The following is a 27,420-nucleotide window of genomic DNA, read 5'->3' on the forward strand; positions in this document are numbered from 1 at the left end:
CAAATCTTCATGTTGCACACCATAAATAGATACAATTATTATTTGTCAACTATATCTCAATAAAGCTGAAAAAAATAAATAAAAGTGGTGTTCTGAGGGACCAGCCAGCATTCAAATGAGTGGCCTTGAGTTCAGTTTGGTTAATAGGTCTTGTTAAAAGATCTTGTTAAAAGATCTTGCTCACAACATGGGGAAAGCTCAGTAAAATATTCCTAAGTGAGAAGTGAGCTTTATGGTCGGTGTACTCTCTGATCATGGAGGCCATGTTCAGAATAGAATAGATTGTCTGGTTAATCACTGTAAAAATCCTGCATGGGAGCATTACTGTGATATAAGCCAGATGCAACCAAAAGCCTGGCTCGTGATTTGATGCCGACTCTGGGGACAAGTGCTAAGAAGCAATGACAACTGTTTGCTCTCTCATTTGTGTTTTCGAGTCTTATCTAAGAAACTATTGCCTAATACAAGGTCATGAAATAACCGTTTTGTTTTCTTCTAAGACTTTTATGGTTTTAGCTCTTCCCTTTAGTTCTGTGGTCCATTTTGAGCTAGGTAGTGTGCTGTGGTTTGGTTATGGTGTGGTGTTCCCCAAAGGTCCATTGTAATTAAAGGCTTGGTCCAGAGGTGGCGCTGTTGGGGGATGGTGGAACCTTTGGGAGAGGTCCTTGGTCACTGGGAGTGTGTTGTGGGAACAACCCCTTGGTAGTTCTTGTGAGAAGATTGCTAGAAAAGCTTGCGTCTCCTGGTTCCAGAGGCAATCGCTTGCTCTCTAACCCACCTGGCTGTTGTCATCTGCCACGATGTCATACAGCCAATGAGGAGCTGATGTCAGTGCCAGGCTCTTGAACGTCCAAAACTGTGGGCTAAATAAACCTTTTTTTCTTCATAAGTAGCTTGTGTCAGGTATTTCATTACAGTGATTCAAAGCTGACTAATACATAGAAGTCCAACTTCATTCTTTGCCACGGTTATCTCATTGTCTCAGTGCTGAATTGAATTCTTTCCTCATTGAATTGTCTTGGCAATTTTGTCAAAAGTCATCTGACCACAAATACATGAGTTCCTCCCTGGACTTTTAACCCCATTCCATTGATCTCTGTGCCAGTTCCACCCTGGCTTGATTACATCCAGGCAGTACATCTTGAAATCAGGCAAGATTGTTTTTGACTACTCTGGGTCTCTTGCATTTTATATGAATTTTAGGATCAGCTTGTCAGTTTCTGTAAAAATTTCCACTGGAATTTTGATAGGCACATTCAATCTGTAGGTCAAGTTACGATCGTAGCATTAGGAAGTCTTTCACTCCATGAACACCAGATATTTTTTGTATATATTTGTGCCTTCTTTAACTTCTATTAGCAATGTTTTGTAGTTTTCAGCATACGAACGTAGTACCTCTTTTGTTATAGTAGTCAAATTGCTTTATTCTTTCAATGCTATTGTAAATATAATTTTTCCTAATTCCATTTTTATATTGTTCATTAGTAGTATATATAACATGAACTGATTTTTGCATGTTGATCTTCTTTTCTGCAAACTTGCTAAACTGATTTATTTGTTCTAGTGTATGTGTGTGGGTGGGTGGGTGTTTGTGCGTGTGTCTGTGTGCATGTAGATTGCTTAATACATTCTAAATGCAAAAATATCATGTAATCTGCAAATACAGATGGTTTGACCTCTTCCCTTTCAATCTGGATGCACTGGCTAGAGCCTCCAGTATAGTGTTAACAGAAGTAGTGACAGTGGACATCTTTGTCTTTTTCTTGATGCTAGGGAGAAAACATTCAGTCTTTCACCGGTAAGTATGATGTTAGTTGTATATTTTTAACAGATGCTGTTATCAGTTTGAGGAAATACCTCTACTATTGAGGTACTCAGTAAGCGTCACTAGTTTACTGAGTGCTTTTATCATCAAAGGGTGTTCAGTGTTGTCAGATGCTTTTTTATGTCTGCTGAGAGGATAGTGATTTTTCTCCTTTATTCTATCAATATGATGTATTATATTGATTCATGTTAAACCAAGTTTGTAATCCTAGGCTAAATCACCATTGGTCATGATGTACAATCCTTCTTATGTTACTGGATTTGGTTTGCTAGGTATTTGTTGGGATTTTTGCATGTGCATTTGTAAGAGATATGGTTTGTAGTTTTCTTGTGATGTCTTTGGTTTTGTTGTCAGGGTAATAGTGGCTTGAGTGGGGAAGTGTTCCCTCCTCTTCTGTTTTTGGTAAGGGTCAGTGGAGTAGGTATTAATTCTGTCTTAAACAGAAACAGGGTAGAATTCACTGGTCAAGCCATCTGGGCTGCTTTTCTTTGTGGGGGTGTTTTATTATGAATTTAATCTCCCTACTCATTCAAGTCTACTCAGAATTTCAATTCTTTTCTGAGTTAGTTTAAGTAACTCATGTCTTTCTAGGAACTTGTTCACGTCTTCTAGGTTATTGAATTTGTTGGTGTACAGTTATCCCGAGTGTTCTCCTGTAATCTCTTCTATTTCTGCAATGTTGCTAGCAACATTTCCCTTTCAGTCCTGCGCTTACCCTTCTACCTCACTTCTCTTGGTGATTCTAACTAAAGATTTGTCAACACTGCTATTTTTTTTCAAAGAAACAACTTTTGGTTTTATTGTGTTTTCTCTATTGTTTATATATACATATACAAGTTAATGTATATATATATATATATATATAATTTTTTCTCCTTTTTTTGGCAGTATGGAGGTTGAACTCCATACTGCTTGCCAGGCAGGTGCTCTACTGCTTGAGCCACAGCCTCAGCCCTTTCTGCTTTATTTTTCGGGATAGGACCTCCTGTTTTTGCCTGTGCTGGCCTAGACCACGATTCTTCTGATCTCCCCTCTCAATATGTACCTCCTGCATACCTGTCTTCAAATTTCCTGCTGTTGTTGATTCTAACTTCATTCTGTGCAATCACAGAATATATTTTGTATTGTTTCAGTTGTTTGAAATTTATTAAGGTTTATTTCATAGTCAGACATAAAATCTGAACACATAAGGAAAAAACTATGCCTCAAGACACACTAACAAGGTAAAATTTAAGACAAATGACAAATTGGAAAACATACTTCTAGCTTATGTCACCAAAAGTTTATATGATGAAATAGATGTATTCTTACATTGCCAGAAAGAATGCTGTAATATCTTTCAAAACGACATTTGCGTTTTCCTTCTTAGTCAATACTGTTCTAGAAGTTCATATAAAAGATGCATTAGAAAAATGCAAAGTGATGTCTACACAAGCTAGTACTCATTGCAGGATTGTGCAGGGAAAATGACCTAATGTCCACCTAAGAGACCTAACTAAATAAACCACAGGAAGACCTCACAGCAGAGTACTACATGGAGAATAGAAGGAACAAGAAGACTCCTCTCCAGCAGGGAGTCCTCCCCAGGGTATACTAGATTCTCAATGCCAACACTGTCACCTCCACCAGGGGTACACAACATCCCTTTCCCACCTGGAATGGGAGCAGGGACTACACATCCATCATGGGACTGGGAAGACTGAGGTTCAGCTGAAAGTAAGTGAGAACCCGAGCCACACTCCTCGAGGTGCAGCTCTGGCACAAGCAACTCTTCATGCTTTGCTGGCTTCTGACCATCAGTGATGACTGATGCTACAGAAAGGCAGGATCTATGAAAGACAGAGAGGCCTGCTCCCTCCTCCCTATCGTCCATGCACACTGGCCACACTACCAATTACTTTCATGATGTCCTTCAAAAATCTCCATGCGTAGGCATACTTGAAAGTCAAGGGAAAAACTCACAAGATGTCCTGACTCCCTGGCTGCTCCTCCACTCCCAGGCAGGGGCAGGCAGCACACAGGTGGGATGGACTCAGATGTCATAAGAAAGAACAGAGTGGGGGGTAGACAGGTGGACAGACAGACGGATAGACAGACACACACACACACACACACACACACACACACACACACGCACATACACACACATGCACATACACCAAGACAGGTTGGCTTGGCAGCCACACCTGGGGCCTTTCTTGACAGAATGAGATTTGAGATTGAGGACAGAGATGATAATTTTGTTAACTTCTAGGCAAGAAAGAGATCTGGGCTCAGGAGTTCAGGCTATGAACTTGGCTTTCAGTTTGGCTGTGTACTCACAACAGAATTCCCCTGTGGATGCCTTGTTAAAGAGTATGCATGAAGGTCTAAGCTGCATTAAATTTTGTCTTCGGATTCCAAGCCGGAATTTCCTTTGACCATCTCACTGTGCTCAAAGATGCTGTGGAGTGGATCTCACATACACAGACATCTCTTTCCTTCCTTCCTTCCTTCCTTCCTTCCTTCCTTCCTTCCTTCCTTCCTTCCTTCCTTCCTTCCTTCCTTCCTTCCTTCCTTCCTCCTTCCCTCCCTCCCTCCCTCCCTCCCTCCTTCTTTCCTTCCTTCCTTCCTTCCTTCCTTCCTTCCTTCCTTCCTTCCTTCCTTCCTTCCTTCCTTCCTTCCTTCCTTCCTCCTCCTTCCTCCCTCCCTTTCTTCCTTCCTTTCTTTCATTGTTTTATGGGACTGGGGCTTGGACTCAGGGCTTCACACTTGCAAAGCCAGCACTCTACCACTTAAGTCAAACCTCCAGTCCATTTTGCTCTGGTTATTTTGAAGATAGGGTCTCATGAACTGTCTGCCCAGGCTGGCCTTGTGCCTCTGTCCTCCAGATCTCAGCCTCTCAAGCAGCTAGGATACAGGTGTGAGTCACTGGTGTCTGGCTCCTTCTTCTTCTTCTTCTTTTTTCAACACATAAATTATACTCTAGCTATGTTCTGCAACTTGTTTTTCTCACTCGAAAGTTCTGGATTGGCACATGGAACTCTAGCACATTTGTTTCCACAGCAGTCCTCACCAACAGACAGGGTGGGCATCTTGAGGTCTTTGTTCCCCCATGCAGCTTATGAGCATCCCTGTGAAACTCATTCACAATCCGCTCACTGCTGAGCTACAAATCCCAAGCAGTGCAAGGAGCAGAGGAAATAGTCAGCCCTGATTAAAAAGAAATATTGCCAATTTTCCTTGACAATGTCATACTACTTAAAGCCTCACCTGTCAACTCCATGTTAGTGAAAAATAGAAGGGCTATGAAAAAGCAAATAAATATTATAGCCCAGCTATAATAGGTAATATTAAATTTTCTTATTTTTTACAATCTATAGAACAATGACCATATCTTATGATTGGTTTCCATTAGCATTTTTTCCTTAGAAATGAAAAATTATTTTATATTTGGAAGGTCCATTTAGTAAATTGCAGTTTCATATGTGTACTGATAATTTTGGGTTTTTTTTTTCTATGAACTAAACTTCCTACTCCTGCTTTTCCTTTCGTTTAACAATTGGGATGTCTTTTTTCTCTGATTCATAAGTGTTCCTTGCAGACGAAGGAAGTTAGTTCTTGGTGATGTATGTAGAAAATAATTTTTACCTTTATTACAAATTGGTCCTAATCAGTTTGTGGTCTTTTCCTCCATGATGTTGTGCTCAGAAAAAAGACCTCCCTCAGGTGGGAGAGGTAAAGAGAATGTTAGGGAATGGAAACTGCTGAGACAACCATCTATGCACAAATATGATATACTGCCCTGTGCTGAAGCTACTGGTGATGGAGCATGGTGACAGAGAACGAGTAAGTAATGATGGGGGTTAATTGATAAAAGCACAATATATATACGCACCTGAAGTGCCAAGGTGAAACCTCCTTGGACTATCAATATAGTCCTTCTTAAATGAAAAAGAAGGGCAGGAGGGAAAAATAGGTCTTTTCCAGGGATGGGTACCAGTGGGAGGCAGGGTGGACACAAAGAAAGGGGGAATTATGGTGGATTGTTTTGTATCTACATATGAAAATAGAAGAATGAAACCTGTTGTAATTGTTCTAAGAAGAGGGGGAGGGGGAAGAGGGAGAAGGATGAAGGGGTAAATCCAACTAAAATATATTGTAACACATATATAAATACCACATTGTATCCCACCGTACAACTATTATATGCTAATAAAATTTTTAAAGGCCTCTCTCACTCCAAAACTGTCTAAATGTCATCAGTTTCCCAGACTTTTGTTCGTGTTAATGTTTCTATTTAAATACTGGGTTTGGGTGTGAGAGAGGAAAGGCCACACGCTCCTCTATGCTATTATCACGGACCCCAGTAAAGCAAATCAATGTCGTTTGGGCCTCGGTTGGAGGTGCTGCTCTGTCCTCCTGTCTGTTCCTCTATCCTCTCCTCGCGGGTCCCCAGCTGCACTCATTCCTGGTCCTTCCTCCTCTCACCCCAACTCCTCCCCACTTGAATTTTCCTGCTATTCTCATAGGTTCATTTTTCCTAGGAAAAATTTATTGTACTTTTTTTCATGTCCCCCAAATCAACCCTATATGTATTTTAACTTCGATTGCATTAAATTATGGAATCGACTTCTAGAGAACTGACAATAGTGAGTCTTTCTACACAAGAAGAAGACAGGTGATTTTGTTTACTTAAACGCTCCTTTGTCAAGAGTGTGAGGTTTTCTTTGGGTGGGCCTTACAAGGGTTTTTATTCACCCTCCGTATTTCATACTTAGCATTTCACATAGTAAATAAGGAAAGAACACAGAGCATTTTTTTCTTGCAGCCCCTTGGCCATTCAAGGTGTTCCAAGTTCTTAAGTGGATCGGGACAGGACGTCTGATTAACAAGATGCCATGCCTGCAGTCTGAGCAGCGCAAATTGACAGGAAAGATCAAAAAACTCCATGAAATTGACAAGCCACAGGTTTTAAAAAGTGAATATACCAGTTCTTACGCAGCCTGGTGCACCGGAAGAGAAATGTGTCCTCAAGCTATACTGCAGCCTGGAGGAACAGCTCAGTGGTATTCAGGGCCTGGCTTCCCTGCTCAGCACCTCCCAAGAAAAAGACCCCCCAAACTACGCGGAGATCATTTTCACTTATCAGATTAGGAAACCCCCCAAATTTGTTAGCACACACTATTGACATGTCTCTAGGGAAATAGACAAGCACGCATTGCCAGGACTGGTACTAAACAGAAAATACCCTCTTGGAGGCAATTTGGCAATAGCTGTCAGATTTCTGCAAGCATGTGCCCTTTCACCCATCACTTTGGGAACTTACCGTACAGATAAGCTTATCTACAAAAGACAACTAGTGTTATTTGTCATAGCAAATGTTAGGAATAGACTGCTTATGTAAAGTAGAGTGCAGCCAGACCATAGAATACTATGTGGCCATGAAAAAAGAACACAGATAGCACCATTATGTATGGATGTGTAAAAGAAACAGGTGAGATTCAGACGAGTGTTTGGGAGCAGCTATATTTTGTGTAAAAAAGGGGAAAAATAAGAATCTGTATTTGTTTGGCTTGTTTATATATAAGGGAATTCTAGAAGAATGCAAAAATATCTAAGAATTGTAGATTGGTATTTAAGGTTTTTGAATCATGTATTACATATTCAAACAAGTAAGTTTCAAAATACAGTCATGAGTCACATAACAACGGTTCAGTCAACAACCAGTCAACAACAATGGCACACGTATAAGGTGGTAGTCTCGTCAGATTACAATGGTGCTGAAACAGTCCTGTCTCCTAGTGGCATTGTAGCTGTCATAAACATCACAGTCACATAATGCTTGCTGTGATGCTGGTCTGAGCAAGCCTCCTGCACTGCCAGCCGCGTAACAGCACAGCACACAGAGTTATGCACAGTACAGAGTACCTGATAATAAGCAGCTATGCACTGCTGTAGGTATTTTCTACAGTGTGCTTTTATCATCATTTTAGAGTGAACTCCTAGTTAAAACAGAAAGTTCACTGTCAAACAGTATGTCTGTTACCCCAGCAGCACCCTCTCACACACACCTTGTGTTTGCTGCATCTCTGTCTCTCTGTCTCTGTCTCTCTGACTGTCTCTCTCTCTCTCTCTCTCTCTCTCTCTCTCTCTCTCTCTCTCTTTCCCCCCGGGTCTTATTATGTAGGCCAGGCTGGCCTTGAACTCTTGATCCTCCTGCCTCATCCCAACTACTGGGATTACAGATATGCACCCCTGTGCCCATCTTTTGCTGCATCTCTTCATTTTCTCTTCTGCTTGACTTAATCTTGTGTTATTTTGCTCAATGTTGTGACTGGTCGGGAAGATTAGGGTGGGTCCCTCGGTAGAGGGGCTTAAGAGGTCTTGAGATGAACAGAATATAAGAGACCTTGAAACTGCAGCAAGCGTGGGAGTTGAGATAAACAGTGTGGGGAGAGGAAAATCTTGAAACCACTCACTCAAGCCTTGAAACTGCTAAAGGCATGTGAACAGCACGTGCGTGAACTGGATCCTGATAGGATGCCCAGCCAGTGCGCTGGATCTCAGGGTCACTGGCAGGGGAAAGGAGGAGGCACACAATGTGTTCCTGTGATGCCCATGTGTGGCACAGACCTGCAACCCCTGAATGGACCCTTAGCACACAGCCATAAGCAGCTTCCCTTCAACCAGGAAATAAAGTCCTTACAAACCCCCTGGAAGCCTTTCTGAGGCCCCTTCCATGTATATAGGAGCTTTTCTACTCCTTCCTTCTCTGATTCAATAAAACTCAGTGTTTCCTCTCTGCTTAAATAAAACTCGCCTCTCTGCTCACCTGTTGTCCGTGACTTTCTTTCTTCCATCACAACTACCACTGCACACCTGAGACCAAGCCACCCCAGCAATAGGCTGCACCATATATATATGAAAGCTCTCTCCCTTTTCCTCCTCCTCCTCCTCTCCCCCACCCCTCTCTCCATTTAGAGAGCGCCTAGGTCTGTAGCAGGTCACACCATGCTGGTGTGTACACACTCTGTGAGGCTTGCACAGAGACAAAATTACCCAATGTATTCCTCAGGATGAGTCCCAGTCGTTAAGGGAGTCATGCCTGTGTTGGCAAGGATGACTGTGACGTCATTCGCTCTCCCTTCTCCTCTGCGTGTCTTCAGGCAGAGATCCACAGCCTCAAGTTCAAACAACAAAATCTCACTCCAAAAGCCAGGACCATCGTCTGCCTTCAAAACCCAAAAGCAAGCAAGCACACACACAGAAGCAAAAAAAAAAAAGCCACCATCAGGGTTCTCAGCTAGAATTCTAAGTTGATGTTTTTTACTGTAGATTTGAGGTGAACCCAGTGGATGATGACAACATGGCCCTGAAAGTTAAGACAGAATGTCACTACCCATTCTCATAAAAGATAAGGCTTATCAGAAGTGGATGCCTGCCTCCCCACACCATTTTGACTGAAGACACAAACTCAGAAGACCTGTAGTCTGCATGGTGGTTCATATTTCTGGGGAGCCATACTTATCAAGATTAGATTTTAGCGTGTGGCTGGCTGGGTTGGAACAACACTGTCTTGTGGCTGTCACATCACACCTGTTTTTCTTATACAAAAAAGACAGAGGTACTGCACAAACTCCTTCCACCTAGTACAAACCCTGGGTATATAATAATAAGTCTTTCTTTCTCTCTGTCTCTGTCTCTGTGTCTGTGTCTCTGTCTCTGTCTTTCTGTCTCTCTCCCTCTCTGTCTTTCTCTTCCTCTCAGTGATACTTTGGTATTTTGGTTATTAAAACAAGACACACTCCATGATTACTTGGTGACCACAAATATCCCAAGAATGCCTGGTCTGTGCTGGGCCCCTTGCCCACCAAACCTGACTCATGCCTGCCTTCATAATTTTTCTATGGTTTGAGGCCCTCACTGTGAATGGCCTCTGAGGCTGAACATACAAGATCCCATCTCTTGCAAAAAAGTGGTCATAGAAGGCCAAGGCCCAGGGGAAAAACTATGTTTATTTTTAACTAAAATTGAAAACAAGAAAAAAGGAACAAGAAAAAAGGGACATTGTCTAAGGTCCAATTTAGAAAAAGAAGTTTCTGATTGTTTATCTTGACAACTTCCTACAGCTACTGCTTATTTCTTTAAGTTTATGGAAATCATTACAGTGTTGACAACAAAAATAGTTGTTGACAACACAGTGCATAAGGTGGAGCAGGCTGGGGGAGTGCTTCCAGGCTGTCTGTGATGCATATAGAAGCCGGAGGGTTCCCAGGGCTGCCAACAGGGGACCCAGGGAGGGACAACTCTAGCCTGTGCTAGGACCCATGAAAGTGTGGCAGACAAGACTCAGGGACCTGTGGAGCCTCCACACCCCTCTGCTCTGGGTGCACCCCCCAGGGAGCCTGCTGCAGTCTCCCTGCCTCCTCCCTGCAGGGTACAATGATTGGTGTTGGCTTCATAGAAAATTAGGGGGAATCCCAACTGTAAAGACCAGCATCCAACCAAAAACCTACAAATATTTAAGGAAGGGCAACATCATAAAGGGGAAGCAACAAACTCTGCTAACGGAACCAGCATTCAGGGGAAGCTACAGATTGGCAGGAAAAGATCTACTCCACCAGAAAAAGAAAGAGAGAGAGAGAGAGAGAGAGAGAAAAGCCAAATTATGTTCCATGTTCACACAGCCAAGGATATAGGCTCTTTGGAAGCCAGGCAAGAGAAGATGTACCGTATCTCACAGAGTTCCAAGGGAACATGAGCAGCTGATGGTGACAGTGTCCATGAAAGGCAGGGCTTTGTATGATCCTGGGATTACTACTTGGGGTGGGTCAGGTGTGGGGTGGGATCCTACACAAATAAGATAGTCACTGAGATGAGGGCATTGGGCTCCCCCAGTTCACAATAACACTTGCTATCAGCACCTGCCATCCTCATCCTAGTTTGCTTTTTTTGTTTGTTTGTTTGTTTTTGGTGGCACTGGGGTTTGAACTCAGGGTCTCATGGTTGCTAGGCAGGTACTCTACCAGTTGAGCCACCCAGCCAGCCCTTATCCTGGAAGGAAGGTTTAGCATCTGAACTTCTATAGGCAGCACATCAGCCTCCAGCTTTCCAGACTCTAGGGGCCCATCTCTCCCTAGAGCCAATGTCAGCTGAGCGAGAACAACTACACAAGAAACATTACTGGCATCTCAAAGAGACATAGGAGGAGGTGGAATCCATAAACAAGAATCAACTAAGAATCTCAGAAATTAAAACTAGAAGAGTTGAACTGTAAAAGAGAAAATGAGCTTCAGAGAAGAAAGGAGAGGGCTGAAGGACAAATCAGTAATTCAGAAGACCAAGTAGAGGACTTAACACCACAAACAAAGAGGTTGGAAGAAGAGATTTTTAAAAAATAAGACATATGGAGGATCTTGTCATCCTCAGTATCTGCTCCAGATGGGTTCCAGGACCCCTGCACACACCCAAATCCTCAGACACTCAAGCCCCTTATATAAAACAGAATAACATATGCATATAACCTAACACAGAATCATATGTGTCCATCCATACACATCGAATCATCTCTAGATTACTTATAACAATGTAAATGCCATATAAATAGCTGTTCTATTACATTGATTTGGGAATAATGACAAGGAAAAAAGTCTGTACATATTCAGTATAGACACAGTGGTTTTCTCCCCAAATATTTTCTATCTGCAGTTGGTTGAATCCACAGATCAGTGGATATAGATCATGAATGCAGAAGGGTGACTGTGCTCTTCTTGTGGCTTTTCAAAACATGTCGAATAATAAGTATATAATCTAATAAGTAAGGACCATTCTCAAGTTGAAAGAAAAGGTAAGTTCTAGCTGGGCACAATGGTTCATAACTGTAAGACTAGCTATTGGGACGTGGAGATTGGGAGGAGATGTCAGTTCAAGACCGGTCTGGGCAAAAAGTTTGGAGACCCCATCTCAATCTCAACTGATAAAAGTTGGGCTTAGGGGGGCATTCACCCGTCATCCTAGTCAGACAGGAAAGACAAACGGGAAGATTATGGTGCAGGCTGGCCAGGGCATAAATGTGAGAATCTATTTGCAAAATATTTAGAGCAAAAAAAGGGCTGGGGTGTGTGGCTCAAGTGGCACCTGCCTGGCAGGCACAAGGCAGAAAAATCACCAGAGAAAACAGGGCTCCATGGAGAAATGGTGGATTGCATGTCTAGAACAGGAAGTGGACAACCTGGGCCGGAAATGTCTTGTCATATCAGAAGGAAAGGAAGCTATTAGACTCCTATTAAAAAGATTGAGGAGTATAACTGGCCAAAGATAAACAGTTATAGCACCAGGAATCAAATAAGCTAAAACCCATGAGTTCCTAGCAGTATTAAGACCAAAAAAAAAAAAAAAGTCCTTCACTGGTTGCCTTTGAGAGACACTAGGGAATTGACTCATTTTTCAGAAGAACTAATGAGTAAAGCAAGGGAAATAACCAAACATTAATCCTGATATTCCCTATTAAATGTAACAGGGTATCACAGCGTTGATGGGAGAACCTGTTCCTTTCTGCTAATGAATGAGGAAGAAAAGGCAGACTGAAAGTTCCACCATTTTGAAACCCAAATGAAATAAGGAATAATGGGATGACTGATAAAACCAATGGGCAAAGACTGGAAAAACCATTTTAGCACCTTATAATGAATGAATGACAACAACTGAAGTCACTGGAAAAATCTAAACATCAGAGTGACATTAGACATTCTTTAACTCCTGACATGTACAGTCAGATGTACACCACCATCTATTAAGGGTTCTTCCCAAAACATTTCCCTGAATCCAACCAAGCCTTCAGATCTCAGAAAACCTCAGGCAAAGGGATGCAATTGCCAAAATCCACTTTTTTTTTTTTTTTTTGGTGGTACTGGGGTTTGAAGTCAGGGCATCATGCTTGCTAGGCAGGCACTCTACCACTTGAGCCACTCTGCCAGCCCAAAATTCAGACTTTGGAAAACTGCAAAGAACAATGTGATTTCATCAACAATGAAATTGCAAGCAAGAAGTTAAGAGATGTAGGAACTGTATTTTCACAAGAGAATGTAGAGACATTGATCCAACAACCTGACTGATAAAAAGTGAATTGAAAGATAATCAAAGATAATCAAATAATAGCTAGATGTACTCATGAATTTTTTTTATCTTAAAAATGTATGTTACATGTATTATGATCTTTTTTCTTAAGACTTCTGAAGATACAAGTCTGGAATTAGATTTCAAATCATTTGGGTAGAGGGAGAAGGGGAGCTAGATGTGTGATAATAACCATGTGTGATAGTAGGTAAAGTTGGGTGATGAGTACAAAGGGTTTCATTAAATTATCCTGATTAATTTTTAAAAGTTATTATTGTTGTGCTAGGGGTACATTGTGACATTTGCCAAAGTTCTTACAATATATTATAGTTGAATTCTTCCCTTGCATCATTCTCCTTTATTTCCCCCCTCCTCCCACAGTTTCAACAGGTCTCATTTTTCTATTTTCATACATGAGTACATAATTATCCTGTTTAATTTTGTAATGTGCTCAACACTTTCCATAATATAAAAAATTAAAGTAAAATAAAACATAACATTTCAAAATTCTGCATCAGCTAAAGACTTCTGGAAAGAGCAAAACACCATCACAAATCTAGGCCTAAGAAACTGTGGTTTCTGAGGTAAAAAATAAAAAAGGAGAACTAGGTATTTGTCAATTCTTTGGAAGAGAAGGCAAGTGAGAGGCAGGATGGTGTGGGGGCATATTTTTGTTGTTTTCTCATTTGTACTTTTGAATTTTATATCAAGTATATGATTTATCTATTAAAATTTTAAATCTGTGTTAAAATTCTGACACTACTATCATCTTTGTGCTAAAACATTGGAAATTCTAGGTCAAATATATGTCTATCCAGAAAAATGTGTAGACAAAATTAATTCAAGAAAAAACGGGAAATAAACCTATAAACTATAAAGAAAGAGAGTCAACAGTCAAAACTTTACCCATAAAAAGCCCCATGCGTAATTTTTTTACAGGCAAAATGTTGTATGCAGCTTCTTGGAAAGTATAGTTCAGTCAGTCTTCCCCCAATATCTGTGGGTGAGCGGATCTGGGAGTCTTTCCTACACCAAAATTCACAGATGCTCAAGTGTTGAGCATGGTGTTAGCACAGAATTTACACACCCTCCTGTACACTTTAGGGAATCTCTAGATGACTTACGATACCTAACACAATGCAAAAGCTATGTACAGAGTTATTGTGCTGTTTTGTTTAGGGAATAATGACAAGAGAAAAGTTTTTACATGTTTAATACAGACACAATTTTTAAAAAATATTTTTGAATCCATGGATGCAGAACCTATAGACAAGAGAGGACCAACTTACAAACTTTTCTCAACTTAATGTTGACTTAAAAAGTAAACTACAAAAAAGACTGGCATAGAATGAAAATATCTACTCCAAAAACTTAAATATGGAAACTGTTCTGAATGGAGCAGGATCACCAAAATATGACTATGGTTCTTCCCCCTTTCTTCCCTCACACCTGTGTGGATAATAACACAGCTGAGAGGTGCTCCTTCTCCCAGATGAAGGGAGAGCACCCATGGATCTAGTGGCTCCCCACTCCACCATGGAAGACTGCACATCCATACCCTTAAGTTGCCCCCATAGTATAAGCAACAGTACCCACATCTCACACACCACTGACCTTCTGAGAGGAGGAGACCCTTGTTGGACTCTGCTGGACTAAACCCAACCTTGTCTGTCCAGCAGACAACTGGCACACCTCCCTGGGACAGAATGACGCCTGGAGATGACCTGCAACTTCATCTCACAGAGCCAGGCTTTGTGATCCTCTCCCTTTTCCTTAATCCACTAGTGTAACATCATAGAATTCATGTCAATCCTTGCACAATTGGTGGCAGTCCAGAGAGGTTCCACCTAGCTGGACTGAGAAAATCCCTTGTATATATGGACACACATATTTAGCATGCTATAAAACATAGCAAAAGGTTTGCACTAATTTCATAAAAACACCTGCCTCTAGAGCTGTAAAAGAGCAGAAAATCAACAAGAGATCCAAGGGTGCTCTGGTTGTACTTGTAAGACTTGACTTCTTGACAATTTTTGGAAGCAAAAATGACAAACATTCATGTTGGTTAGTTCTGAGTGGTGGGTAGATGTTTGATCCCTCATTTTTACTCCTCATATCTACCTCTGTCAAGTCCTGCTAACCCTTTGCTGTTCCTCCCATCAGGGTCTTTTCAGTTCTGATCTGATTCTGAACTGGCCTTTGACTTGTTTTTAGCCACAGAAGACAAAAAAAGTAATGTTATACCAGTTCTGGGCCTGAGCCATATGAAAGGCCTGGATGCTTCTGCTACTGAAGTCTGGAAGCTCCAATTTCAGGCTGTAAGGAAGCTTGGGCTATGTGACTGGTGATGAGAAGGCATGTGGAAGAGAGATAAGTCACATGGAAGAACATTAAGGTAGCAGACATGTGGGAGAAGCCAGAAGAACCACCCAGTTGAGCTCTGCCAGACTCCTAATCCAAACAAACCTGGGAAATCAGGAAGTGTCATTGTGTCAAGCTAATAAGTCGCTGTTTATTGTGTTTCCTCTCTGGAATAGAAGAATTCTGAGGACATTTTCCTCGCTTCTGAGAGTCCAGTCCATAGCAGACTCTGACATAGTGCGGAAGTGAATGAATTCACACAGGAAGGAAGGCTGAGCACATCATTCCCTGTTGTTTTCAGTGTGTTCACAAGGCATTCTTATTCCCACCTCCCTGTGACTCCCTCTCAACTGAGCAGATCTGTGATTCAATGTTATCCACCCAGAGATCTGAGACTCAAGGTCATTGTCTTATCCAATACCATGGTTTACATATGGTATGTCCCCACCAAAACCCATATGGAGGCTTAATTCCCCAACATAATGATTTTAAAGGTAGTGGGACTGCTAAGAGGTAGAGTCCACTGGGACGTGACTGAGTCATGATCCTTCTTGTGAAGGGATTCTCAGAGCTAGCTGGGACTCACAGGGGAAGATTAGTTCTCTCTAGAACAGGTTAGAGTGATTCTTGCCCCCCTTGCTCTCTAGTTTCTTCTCTGGTCATATGATCTCTTCCACATGTACCAGTTCATGCTACGGGAGGCCACCTGACATGTGGCCCTCACCAGCACAGAGAAGATCCTGGATGGTTGGAGTTTCCAGTGACCAGAATCATGAATCAGATAAACTTTTTGTCTTTATTAATACTTCAGTGCTGAGTATTCTGGTTTTTGTTTTGTTTTGTTTTGTTTTAAGAAACCAGACACAGTTTAATTCGCTGCCATTTATATACTATAGAAATTTACATGCCGTCTATTTACAGTGGGGCAAGTGCTTTTAATCTTTAAAAAAACAAAGACCAAACTTTAGACATTTCTGAACAGCACAAACTGTATAAACCATACAGATTATTCGGACACTTCTGTCTGAGTATTCTGTTATAGCAACACTAAATGGACTAATGATTAAAAATGGCCTCCTAGTACACCTTCAGCACATGAACCTGCTCAGTGCTATTTGAATCAAGCATCACTCTCTGCTTTCCCTCCTATTCTTTTCTGTCCATTCTTCCAGCTACAGTTAGAAGGCCATAAGGGCAGAGGCCCACCTTTGCAATGTCCTTAGCATCCAGCACAGTGTCCACCACAAATAATGTATGATAATTGGGGTAACAATGCTGATGTAATAAAATGCAGGTCTCAGATGTTGCACATCACTAGCAAGTGGCAATGAAGACATACTTTTCTGCCAGCATTTTCACAGACATCTTTTAGCAAGGTAGGAACCTACCTTCCTTGTCATTTATACAGATGATCTTTGCCTACAAAATCAGCTGTTTGCAAATTTCCCTCAAAATGCATTGGATCATATAAATATTGATTTATCCGGAATTCATGGTAAAAAATGTTGATTTTTAATGAATACATTTAACACTTAAAAATAAATGGAAACAAAACTGAACTTAGAAGATGTTAAAATAGTTTGACATGATAAAACAATAAAATAAAAATAAATGCCAGTTAGGATTCCCTGAGGAATTCAAGAAACTTCTGCATACATAACACAGGAGCAAAATGTATGAAAAGAAAGAATCAAGAACAGGAAAGAGATTTTGGAAATTGAAAACAAACACCACAATTAATTGTCCAATAGAAGGGCTGAGAGATAAAGTTGAGGAAATCTGAAGTTTAACAGAAAGATCAAGAGCTGGAAAACGTGAGAGAAAAGATAGTGCATATCTTAACTGATAGGAGTTGCACAAAAATAAATAAAATCAAATAAAAAATGAGAACACAGAGAAAAATATTATCAAAGAAAATACAAAGTTTCCCGGCCTGGAAGGAATACATGCTTGGTATACCTAGTGCCATCAGCATGAATGAAAAAGACTCCCACTCAAGTAATTTGTTATGAAATTTCAGAAGTTCAAGCCTGCGGGGAGGATCCTAAAAGCTCCTGGAGAGGAAGACACAGAACAAGAGCGGAACCACACCAGAAAACAGGCAGCAGGCTCTTCCAAGATCTGAAGGCAGGCAATGTCCCATTAAGGTCCCAGGGGAGGGCAGGATGGACATGCCCTCTGGATCGCCATCCTCCTGTGTCTCCTAGAGATCCTTTCTTGAAAGTCGCTCTAGTTAAACAACAGACCAAAGCAGGAGCTCTATGAGAGGTTGAAGGTGGATGGATGTAGAAGCCATGAAGGGGCGGTGTTGATGCTATGGTCTTACCCAATGAGGATGGCTCTGGGAATAAGGCATGAGTCATAGTGATGAGAACATATCATTTAAAGCCACAAAAGCAACCTGGAGATGATTCACCACCAACACAATGATGTGGAGTAGACATGTGGTATGAAAGTGAAATACTCAAGCTATCATGGAAGGAAGCCAACAGAGTCTGTCTCAGTGGACCAGCCAGCAAGAAGTTCAGGCGTAGTCTTTATATTGAGAAGTGGTAATTGCCAGAAGGACTAAACCCAGGTACAGGACACAAAGACCCTCTGGGGACACGATAGAAGAACAACATGATAGAGTCTTGTTCACTTTTCCTCAACATAGTTCTTGTGTTTTTCTGGCTTCTTTGCCCATGGATTGTATTGCTTTGATCATTTTTAATGTAGTTATCTCTGGTCCTACAATTCTTCCAAGGCATTTTCCGTAATAAGCAAAATGTAGAGAGGCTCTAATGGCATTTGACAAGGGGACTGCTGATAAAAATAATATAGCTGCATTCATACTATCAAATGTGTACACAAAGTTATCAACTGTGTACACGGAGCTCTCAAATGTGGAAATGGAGTGCTCAAATGTGGACACATGGAGCCAGCTCCAAGACAAAATTGAAGTGAAATATTGTGTATGCTGCACAACAGTATATACAATTGAATTTGACACACAAAAATAGAAACACACACCAAGCTAGAAGCAACAGCCCAGTGGAGCTGTTTGAGCCTGGCAGCTGGTCTCCCCCATCCACACCCTCAGCCCAGCACTACCAGCAGAGCCTGGCCCTGAGTCCTCCACCCCTATCCCCACAGGTGTGGCCCACCTATGACCACACCCACTTGTCTCTGAGAACGCCCACAACCATCTCAAGCCAACGAACAGGAACTTTATGTCATTCTTGTCATTCTGTATTCAAATTCCAACCTCAAATTCATACCATCACATGGTTCTATATTTGAAATACCAGACTACAATTGTTTTTTAGAGTTTGAACTCAGGGCCTCATGTTTGCTAGGCTTATAAGCAGGCTGTCTACCACTTGAGTCATTCCACCAGCCCCCCAGACTATAATTTTTCAGTGCCTTTAAATATTTCCACATTTCTGACAAGTCCAAGGTGACACAGAAGTTAATTTTTTTTTTTTTGGTTCTCCTAAAGTGATCAGGTAGGTAATTTTAAAATAATACTTGACAACATGCCCTTGGGAGGGTGTTAGGTGATTGACAGGGACTGAGAAAAAAATCACTAGGGACAACCCTAGAGAGAATTAGCAAAATAAGCTACAATCCTAAAAAATTCTTTGCAATTGAATAGATAATTTCTGACTAATGGGACTCTTACAACATTAGGGTTACAAACTCAGGAATGATCTTCCTACTTGAGATGTATGTTTCTGGGTTTTATTTGTTTGTTTTTTATATAAACTTTTATTAGGATATATTCATTATCAGGGGGACTCATAGTGACAATTCCAATTACATTTACGTTGTACATTAGTTACATGGCTCCCACTGTCTCTCCCCCTCAACTCCCTTCCCACCCTACTCAAAGCAATTGCAAGAGGTTTTCTAGTTCTGTTTCACAGAGGTATACGAAGTCCATCCACCATAGACCCTCACCTTAATCTCCCTCCTTCACCTTTCCCCTAGTACCCCACGCACTGTACCTATTTTACAGTCCTGTTTTTCGTTATTAATATTTAAGTTGGTGCTCGAAGGGGTGTCTCTATGTACCCCCACTATAAGCATACTTTACCTTGGTTCAGTCAACCCCTTCCATTACTCTCCCACCCCAGCCCCACTTTTCACCAGCTTTCAGTACACATCCTTGTATCCTCCATGGCTTACGATATTACAGATGCTCAACCAATAAATAACAAGATGGCTAAGGAGAATCCAGCCAAACCTGAACACAGGGATGGCCAAGGTGGTGAAGGACACAGAACTGGGAGTTCAAAGGAACACAGACACTCCACTTATGATGAAGTATGCCTTAAAAAAATTCATCACAAACTGAGAGTATCCTAAGTTGAAAAAGCCTAACCAGTGGAACATCTGTGCTTAGCAACGCAGCCCACTGTAGAGTGCCAGTCATCAGCACACTGTAACACACTGTAGGGTGCCAGTCACTCCCCCCGTGATCCCGTGGCTGACAGGGAGCTGCAGCTATACCACCGCCCAGTGTCATGAGAGAGGATTGGATGACAAGCCATAAGGGGGGTGGGTGGTGATCAAAATTCAAATTTCACAGTACACTTTCTACCAAATGTATGATACTTTGGCATTATTGTAAAGCCAAAAAAGTACAAATTGAACCGCTGTTAGCCAGATAATGCCATCTGTCTTGGTAGCTCCTTAATTTCATTCATGGGGTCCCCAAAAATGAATGTGAATGAATGATTATAGTCTATGACCAAAAACTTGGCATATCTCCAATCAGATGCCTCTACTGTATCCCAAATAAAGCATTTTAAAATACATTGCTTCTCTGCTAGAGGATCCTGAATCCTTAAATGAGCACATTTGAGTGAATACAACCCATGTGCTGATGCAACACCGTTAGACCAAGCGTTGACATTAAGTCAAAGACATCCCCTAATGGTGTACACCATTAAGAGCAAGAGAGGACTGCACTCTCACACACACAAACTCAAGCATCACACCCAGAATCATGGTAACAGCTCACATTTCTAAGTGCTGGCTCTGTGAAAAAGAGGAATTCACACAGACTAGCTCCTTTTACATGTACTAGAGTTTAGGGGACTAAAGAATTCCATAAAATCCCTAACTGAGGCTCCTTCAAGGTCTGACTTACGTGAACCAGGAATCCAGCTCAGGACCTCCTTGTCCCTCTGCATGGGGACCTGGAGGTGTCCCTACTGGCATCTCTCTGATCACTGGTTTCTTCACAGGGGCCAGGGCAGATGGCGGAAGGAAAAAATCTCTCTTAGATGCTGAATGCTTGCCCAGTGGGCCCCTGACTGCCCCCCGCCTTCCACAAGCATGGAGGCCATAGAGTGGGGCTATCCTCCCCACGCCAACATGAAGGCAGCCAAATCAGGGAGCTGGAGTGGGGCTCTGGTGGAGGTGACAGGGCGAGGGATAAGGCTTTAAATGAGCCACACCGTCAGACTCTGGCCAGCCAGAATGGGGTGCTCCCTAGAGCCTGCCCACAGCAGATTGGAGAAGTGGGGACTACGCTTTCCTTGCACCCAGATAGCCATGGCCTAATGACAAGTCCACAGACAGAGCAAGGCACAAAAACATCAAAGTGATAGACGCCAAAGAGCTGCCACTCCAGGCAGTGGAAGGACTGAGCCTTAAAAAAAGCAGTCCACAGGAAGGGCAAGGCACGTGGTTCTAGCTACTCCAAGAAAGGGGTGAAAGGCCAGGCACCAGTGGCTCACGCCTGTAATCCCAGCTACTCAGGAGGCAGAGATCAGGAGGATCATGGTTCAAAGCCAGACTCAGGCAAATAGTTCGGGATATCTCAAAAAATAGTTCGGGATATCTCAAAAAAACTCATCACGAAAAAGGGCTGGCAGAGGCGGTGACTCAAGTAGTAAGAACGCCTGCCCAGCAAGTGTGAGGCCCTGAGTTCAAACCTCAGTGCTACCAAAAAAAAAGGGGGGGGTTGGTGCTGAAGGGATTCCTGTCGTCCCCACTGGGGGACCTATGCCATGAGAGGAGGACAGCTCTGCACAGTACTCACTCCCTAACAGCAAAGCAGGCATCTTGGGACAGGCAATCAGCTCCCTGTTACTAGAAGTAAGCAAATATATTCTCCATGAATAAGTGAAGACTGCAGCCTCAAATAAGTTTACTGTTAAAAGCCTCTCCAGGTGCCAGTGGCTCACACCTGTAATCCTAGCTACTCAGGAGGCAGAGATCAGGAGGATCGCAGTTCAAAGCCAGCCTGGGCAAATAGTTCGCCAGACCCAATTTTGGAAAAAAAAACCCATCACAAAAATAGGCTGGTGGAGTGGCTCAAGGTGTAGGCCCTGAGTTCAAAGCCCCAGTACTCAAAACAAAACTCACAGAGCCCCCTCTCTGGGCTGTGCTCTGTGGGCACAATGCACAACTGTGGTAACTGTCACCTGCATGGTGGATGCCCTCAGTCATTGCTCCTGCCAACCATGCCATCACCCGGCCACTCTTTCCTTTAGTTCACTCAGTAAGTGATTCTTTAGTAGGCACCAGCACACTCCCTGGAGCAGCACAGTGTGCCCCTGTGCCAGGCTGGAGGGTGGTGCCCCTTTGACCATGGTCTCCTTCCTGGAAAAAGTCCCATCTGTCCACCCCTCCAGCTCAGAAGGTGTTGAAGTCATGGCAGATCTGGTCCTGTGGAACATCAGACAGCACCTGCCACCATGGAGCACTTTCTAATTCTATCTCTAGAAGAAAGGAGAACCCCTACTTGAGCACAACCACTTGGTTTTTATAGTAAAAAGTCAGATTTCTTTTACAAGCATGAAGCCCTGAGTTCAAATCCCAGTCCCACAAAAAGTCAGATTTTTTAATACAGATTTTAAAAAGTCAAAGGAGAAAGAAAATATAAAAAGGACATTGCAAGTAGCTCTGCAACAACCTGGAATTTGAAGACCCTCTGGAATGTTCCTTCTCCTTTGGTCCATGCTGGGTCCCACGGTGGACAGTGCTCTGGGACCCAGAGGCAGGTGGCTGGGTCAAGGATTTCAGGGCTGAGGTTAAGACCCCCATAAGACATGGGAGCAAACCCCAAGTACCTCCACCTTCCGCTATCCAGGAGAGTTGGGCCTGAATTCTGGAAGTTTCTTCACTTCTCTACTTTCCTGTGCTTCAGTCTCAGCTGGCAGAGCAGGTTTTTCTACTCTAGCTGGTTTCAGACATACAGAAGAATGTCTAATGACAAGTTTGACAAAGGAGTTTGTCCAGTAACCCTGGCCCAGTAAACTACCTCTCTAGGTTTGTTGAGTGGACACTGGAACCCATCAAAGGCTTCTAAACACCCCTCCTGCCCCACAGGGGAGCTCACAAGATTGGGATGTGACTCCCCTTCCCAGGATACAGTGGTGTTACACAGACACAGGACAGGCCACATGCAGGTGCACACAGACCACCTGGCATTTGCCACAGCTGGGCCAAGCGCTCATGGGCTTTGAAAGGGCGAACCATTCTAAACACACACGGGGTGAAGAGATAGAAGTTAAAACAGGTAGGGGGTGTGAAAAAACACATCCAGTACATGGCTAAAACCCACAAAATACCATCACCAAAGCCCCACAAGTTTAAAAATGAGTTTTATTGAAGTTTGGGGCTTTTTCTAAACCGTTCTTGTAACTATAAAAAGAACCTTGTCATTTTCAAACATATTATAGTCTAAGGACTTTTAAAAGATAAAGAGCCAGGAACTGTGACTCACATCTGTAATCCCAGCTACTTGGGAGGCAGGGCTAGGAGGATTTGGCTTGAGGCTAGTCCAGGCCCCCCAAAAAAACAGTTATCTAGACCCCATCTCAAAAAACAATCCAGGCATGGTGGTATACCCTTATAATTCCAAGCTACTCAAGGTGAAGGTAGGAGCACCTTGGTCTGAGGTCAGCTGGGCAAAAGCTCGAGACTCTATCTAAAAACAAACCAAAGCAAAAAGGGCTGGGGAGTGTGGCTCAAGTGGTAGAGCACCTGCCTAGCAAGCATAAGGCTCTGAGTTCAAATCCCAGAAAGAATCAACACTTCCTTATAAAGTAGGCTTTGTGTTACTTGATTTTACCTGACATGGTCTAATGTGTGTTGAGTACCTTTAAAGGAAGCTAAGCCTAGCTATGGAGTTGGGAATGTATTTTTGCATATGATAGTTTCAATTTATGAGGTTTGCAAGACAGAACTCCATCGTGACTTAAAGAACAGGCAATATTTTAAAAACGAGCTCAGAAGCAGAGGGTGTTATGGGTTCAAACCTTCGGATTAATAAACTCTATTGGTTGGTTAGCTCCAGGGTGGGGCTCCCACTCAGCCCTGCAGTTGCCACCTGGAGACCTTTAAACTCTTACAGGACGGGTATAAACTAGTAGCTCCTTCACACACTTTCTTATAGGCGTTGGGTTGTTATCATAATTCCTTAATGTAGAATTTCCTTCATGCTGAGTCACAGGACAGACTGCCCCAAGGAGCTGCACCCACTTTCCTCCCATCCTCCATTCTAGTTGTGTGTCTGGTCCCTCCCTCACCCTCAAGGCTTCACAGGTTGTCATTTCTCTGTCGTGTCCCCAACTCTAAGCACCTAGAACACTGCCTAGTGGTCACTGCAGGAGTCCTGGCCAGGGCTATGGCTCTTGTGTGTGTCCTAAGGTTTATTCAGAATAGGGAAGGAGTGGGGGGCTAAGATCCCACTGTAGGAAAGGGGTCCTGGGGACAGAAGTCTCCAGAGCTATTCTCTGATCACAGCAATCAGGGGAAGGAAGCCTACTAAGGAATGGGGGTGGGAGGAAGCTCACACAGACCTTTAAGGGAAAAGAAATGAAGGGCCAGAGAGGATCAGTGCTTCAGCCTCTGGTGCTCATTAATGTTTTCTGGTGATCTGTCCTGCCCCCGAGGTAGGGTTGGTTCTGGGTGTGACCAGGGCCCATTGTGCCCAGGTCCCTGATTGACAGGGATCCCTGGAGACCTCGGAAAGAAAGCATCATGACAGCCTTGCCACTTGTTCAATGACCAGGTTGCAATTAGAATGCAGATTCCCAGGGGACACGTGTGACATTACAATCACACTAAGTGGGACCCAAACTATTTAGACAGGTTGATTCTCAAGCCCAGTTGCACACTGGAATTCTGAGGAACCTTTGAGAAAGTCCATGCTGTCCTGTCTCCTCTGCAGACATGCTCTCGCACTGGGTCTGGATGGCTTCTAGGTAATGGAAGTTTGGGAAGTTCCCCCAATGACTTGTGGGCCAGGGTGGAAAAGCATTTAAGTCAATGGTTCTTCACCAGAAAGGGAATGAATGAGGCAGAGCCCCCTACATTTGCAGATGACACAGTCACCTACCCAAATGGACCCATTGTCCCTGACCTCACCCTCATCCCTGATCTCTTGTCCTGAGGACAAATAAGAGGAGCAGGATGATGGAGTCATAGTACATGAAGAGGCAGAAACACCACCTCCAATAGAGTGTAGCATTCTACTGCCCCTGTCACCTTGATCCCCCACTTACAACACAAAGCTTTTTTTAAAATCTCTGCTAAACTGACTTTTGAGCAAATAACTGAAAGAAGAGAGGGAGGAAGCCAGTGCTTATGTCAGTAAGAACATCCAAGACAGAAGGAAGAGCGGGTGCAAAGTTCCTGAGGCTGGCACATGCTGGGTATGTTAGATGCACCACAAGGAGGGAAACTGTGAGGGAGGGAGAACAAAGCAGTTAGAAAGATCAGAGGGATGACAAGGACATGGATCACCTGTCACCTAGCATGATGTGGTAAGGACGTGGGATTGTCATATAGGGTAGTGCGGAGCTTGGGGCAATTAGCAGTACCGGAGGGACATGGTATAAGGTAGGTATCAACAGTGCCCATCTATGGCTGGACAGGGAATTGACAATAAAGGGAGCAAGAGTGGCACTGAGTGGGGAGAGCAGTCCGACAAGAGTTATTACTGCAAGTTCTGGGCAAGATGTCAAAGGTGGAGGAGAGGTGGCAGCTGGGTCTACACTGAAGGTGGGCTGGTAGTGTTTGGTGAAGGGTTGGATACAGGAGGGAGAAGGAGAGGACCCAAGGATGCCTGTCAGGCATTTGAGTTGAACAGCTAGAAGGGCGGAAATAGGGGTGACTGGGAGAGAGCAGGTTTCTGACAACCCCAGGAGTGTGGATTGGGGCACATTTTCCTGGGATGGCTACCTGGCACTGATGTAGAGATGTTACATGTGTTATTTATCCATGTTATTGAACAAGGCCCCTTTGGCCCTTGCACAGCATGTCAGTCTGAAGCAATGAATTTTGCAAAAGAGGAGTCATTCATGGGGCACCCAAGCATGTGGAAAAAGGGGAGCTGGTTTCAAGCCTGCCTCCCTAAGGACAGAGTGTAGGTGTACTTATGGGCTAAAGGAACAGGGGAGTCTGAGGCATGGGGAAAGGTGACTGGAAGTAAGGGAAGGCAACAAAGCAAGGCCTTTCTAACAAGCCACCGAGAAAGATCTATGTCTGGAAAAAAAAAAAGAAACATAAATTAGAAAAAGACCTAAGTAAAGACTGGGTGTGAGATCGCAGTTACTCAAGAGGCAGAGATTGGCAAGATCGTGGTTCAAGGCCAGCATGGGCAAAAAGTTAGGGAGACCCCATCTCAACCAACAAACTGGTTGTAGTTTCATAAAAACTGTCATTCAAGCTACGCAGAAGGACATAGATGGGAGGCTCAAAGTCCAAGGCCAGCCCTGGCAAAAACGAAAGACCCTATCTGAAAAATAGCCTAAAATAAAAAGGGCTGGAGTCTTGGCTCAAGTTGTAGAGAGCTTGCCGAGGAACTGCAAAGCCCTGAGTTCAAACCCAGTACTGCCAAATAAATAAATAAATAAGGCACAAGTCAAGTACTCTGGGGAGGAGGATTCCAAGATGGCGGCTAGAGGGAGGAAGCAGAAGGCGAGCCTCCTATAGTGAAATCTTGGAGAGACGCTGGAGACACACTTTGCAGGCATAATCACCGAGAAAAGGCATAACTTTGACTCCTCCACATCTCCAGCCGGCGCAGAGAATCTCCACTTCACGTTAAACGGAGAACCGAGGAGGCCCCCGGGCCGCCAGTGGCCGGCGCCCATACGGCGTGGGAAGACGCGGACGAGCTTACTGTTGTGTGTACACTAACACTCCCTGTTTATACCTTTGAAACTCTCTTGTCTGATACCTCCCTGTTTATACCTTTGAAACTCTCTTGTCTGATACCTTGTTCTGCTTTCTCCCTCTTGTCTGTATATTTGTTTTCCCCTTTTCTTTAACTTCTTGCTTTCCATCTCAGCTCACTCTTCCATTCTCAATATTACCATTGTTATTATTACAAGCTAGAAAATACTTAATTGCACACAGTACAGGGACAGTAACAACACCAAGGACAATGACAGGAAGACAGAAAAAACAGGGAAACCAGTTTCCCCACAGCAAAAAATTAGTACAGGAACCAGAGGGGAATGAAGAGAACAGAAACTCAGATCCAGACTCCAACAAAATGAAGATAAACTATGCCAAAGGACCCAATGAAGCCCACAAGAATAATTTAAAAGAAGACATACACAAGTACTCAATGAGAATTTTATAGAGATGATACTGGATAGGGTCAACCAAAATGTACAGGAGACACTCAAGAAATTCCAAGACAATAAAAATAGAGAATTTGAAAAGGCAAAAGAAGAAATAAAGGAAACCATAGAAGCACTGTATAAACACCAAAGTGAAAGAGAGAACAAAATGAATAAATGGATAAATGAACTCAGGACAAAAATAGACAACAATAAAGAAGAAAACTGCCAGGATATGGAAAACCTCAGAAAAAAGAATGAAACAGAACTGCAAAACAAAACGGAAGGCCAATCCAGCAGAATAGAACAAACAGAAGACAGACTCTCAGAACTTGAAGATGAAATGGTAATTAAAGGAAAAACCGAAGAACTATTAATTAAACAACTCAAGACCTGTGAAAAGAAAATGCAAGAACTCACCGACTCCATCAAAAGACCAAACTTGAGAATCATGGGCATCGAAGAAGGAGAAGAAGTGCAAGCGAAGGGAATGCATAATATATTCAACAAAATAATAACAGAAAATTTCCCGAATCTAGAGAAAGATACTCCCATACAGATGCA

At 42.9% G+C, this 27,420-nt stretch overlaps 1 protein-coding gene across 5 annotated transcripts in view; it reads right to left on the reverse strand.

Moving 5' to 3' along the window:
* Positions 1-27,420, reverse strand: part of Lrrk1 (leucine rich repeat kinase 1) — a 147,294-nt gene that overhangs the window by 108,538 nt on the left and 11,336 nt on the right. The window contains exon 1 of one of the 5 annotated variants that reach the window (XM_074061749.1): positions 22,194-22,581. The exons of the other annotated variants lie outside the window; for them this stretch is intronic. Within the exon in view, the coding sequence (XP_073917850.1) occupies positions 22,194-22,239 (46 nt within the window). The 5' untranslated portion in view covers positions 22,240-22,581. Of the gene's footprint in view, positions 1-22,193; positions 22,582-27,420 lie in introns of those variants that run through there. 5 annotated transcript variants of the gene reach the window in all.

Source organism: Castor canadensis, chromosome 19 (assembly GCF_047511655.1).
Source record: "Castor canadensis chromosome 19, mCasCan1.hap1v2, whole genome shotgun sequence".
Taxonomy (NCBI): Eukaryota; Metazoa; Chordata; class Mammalia; order Rodentia; family Castoridae; genus Castor; species Castor canadensis.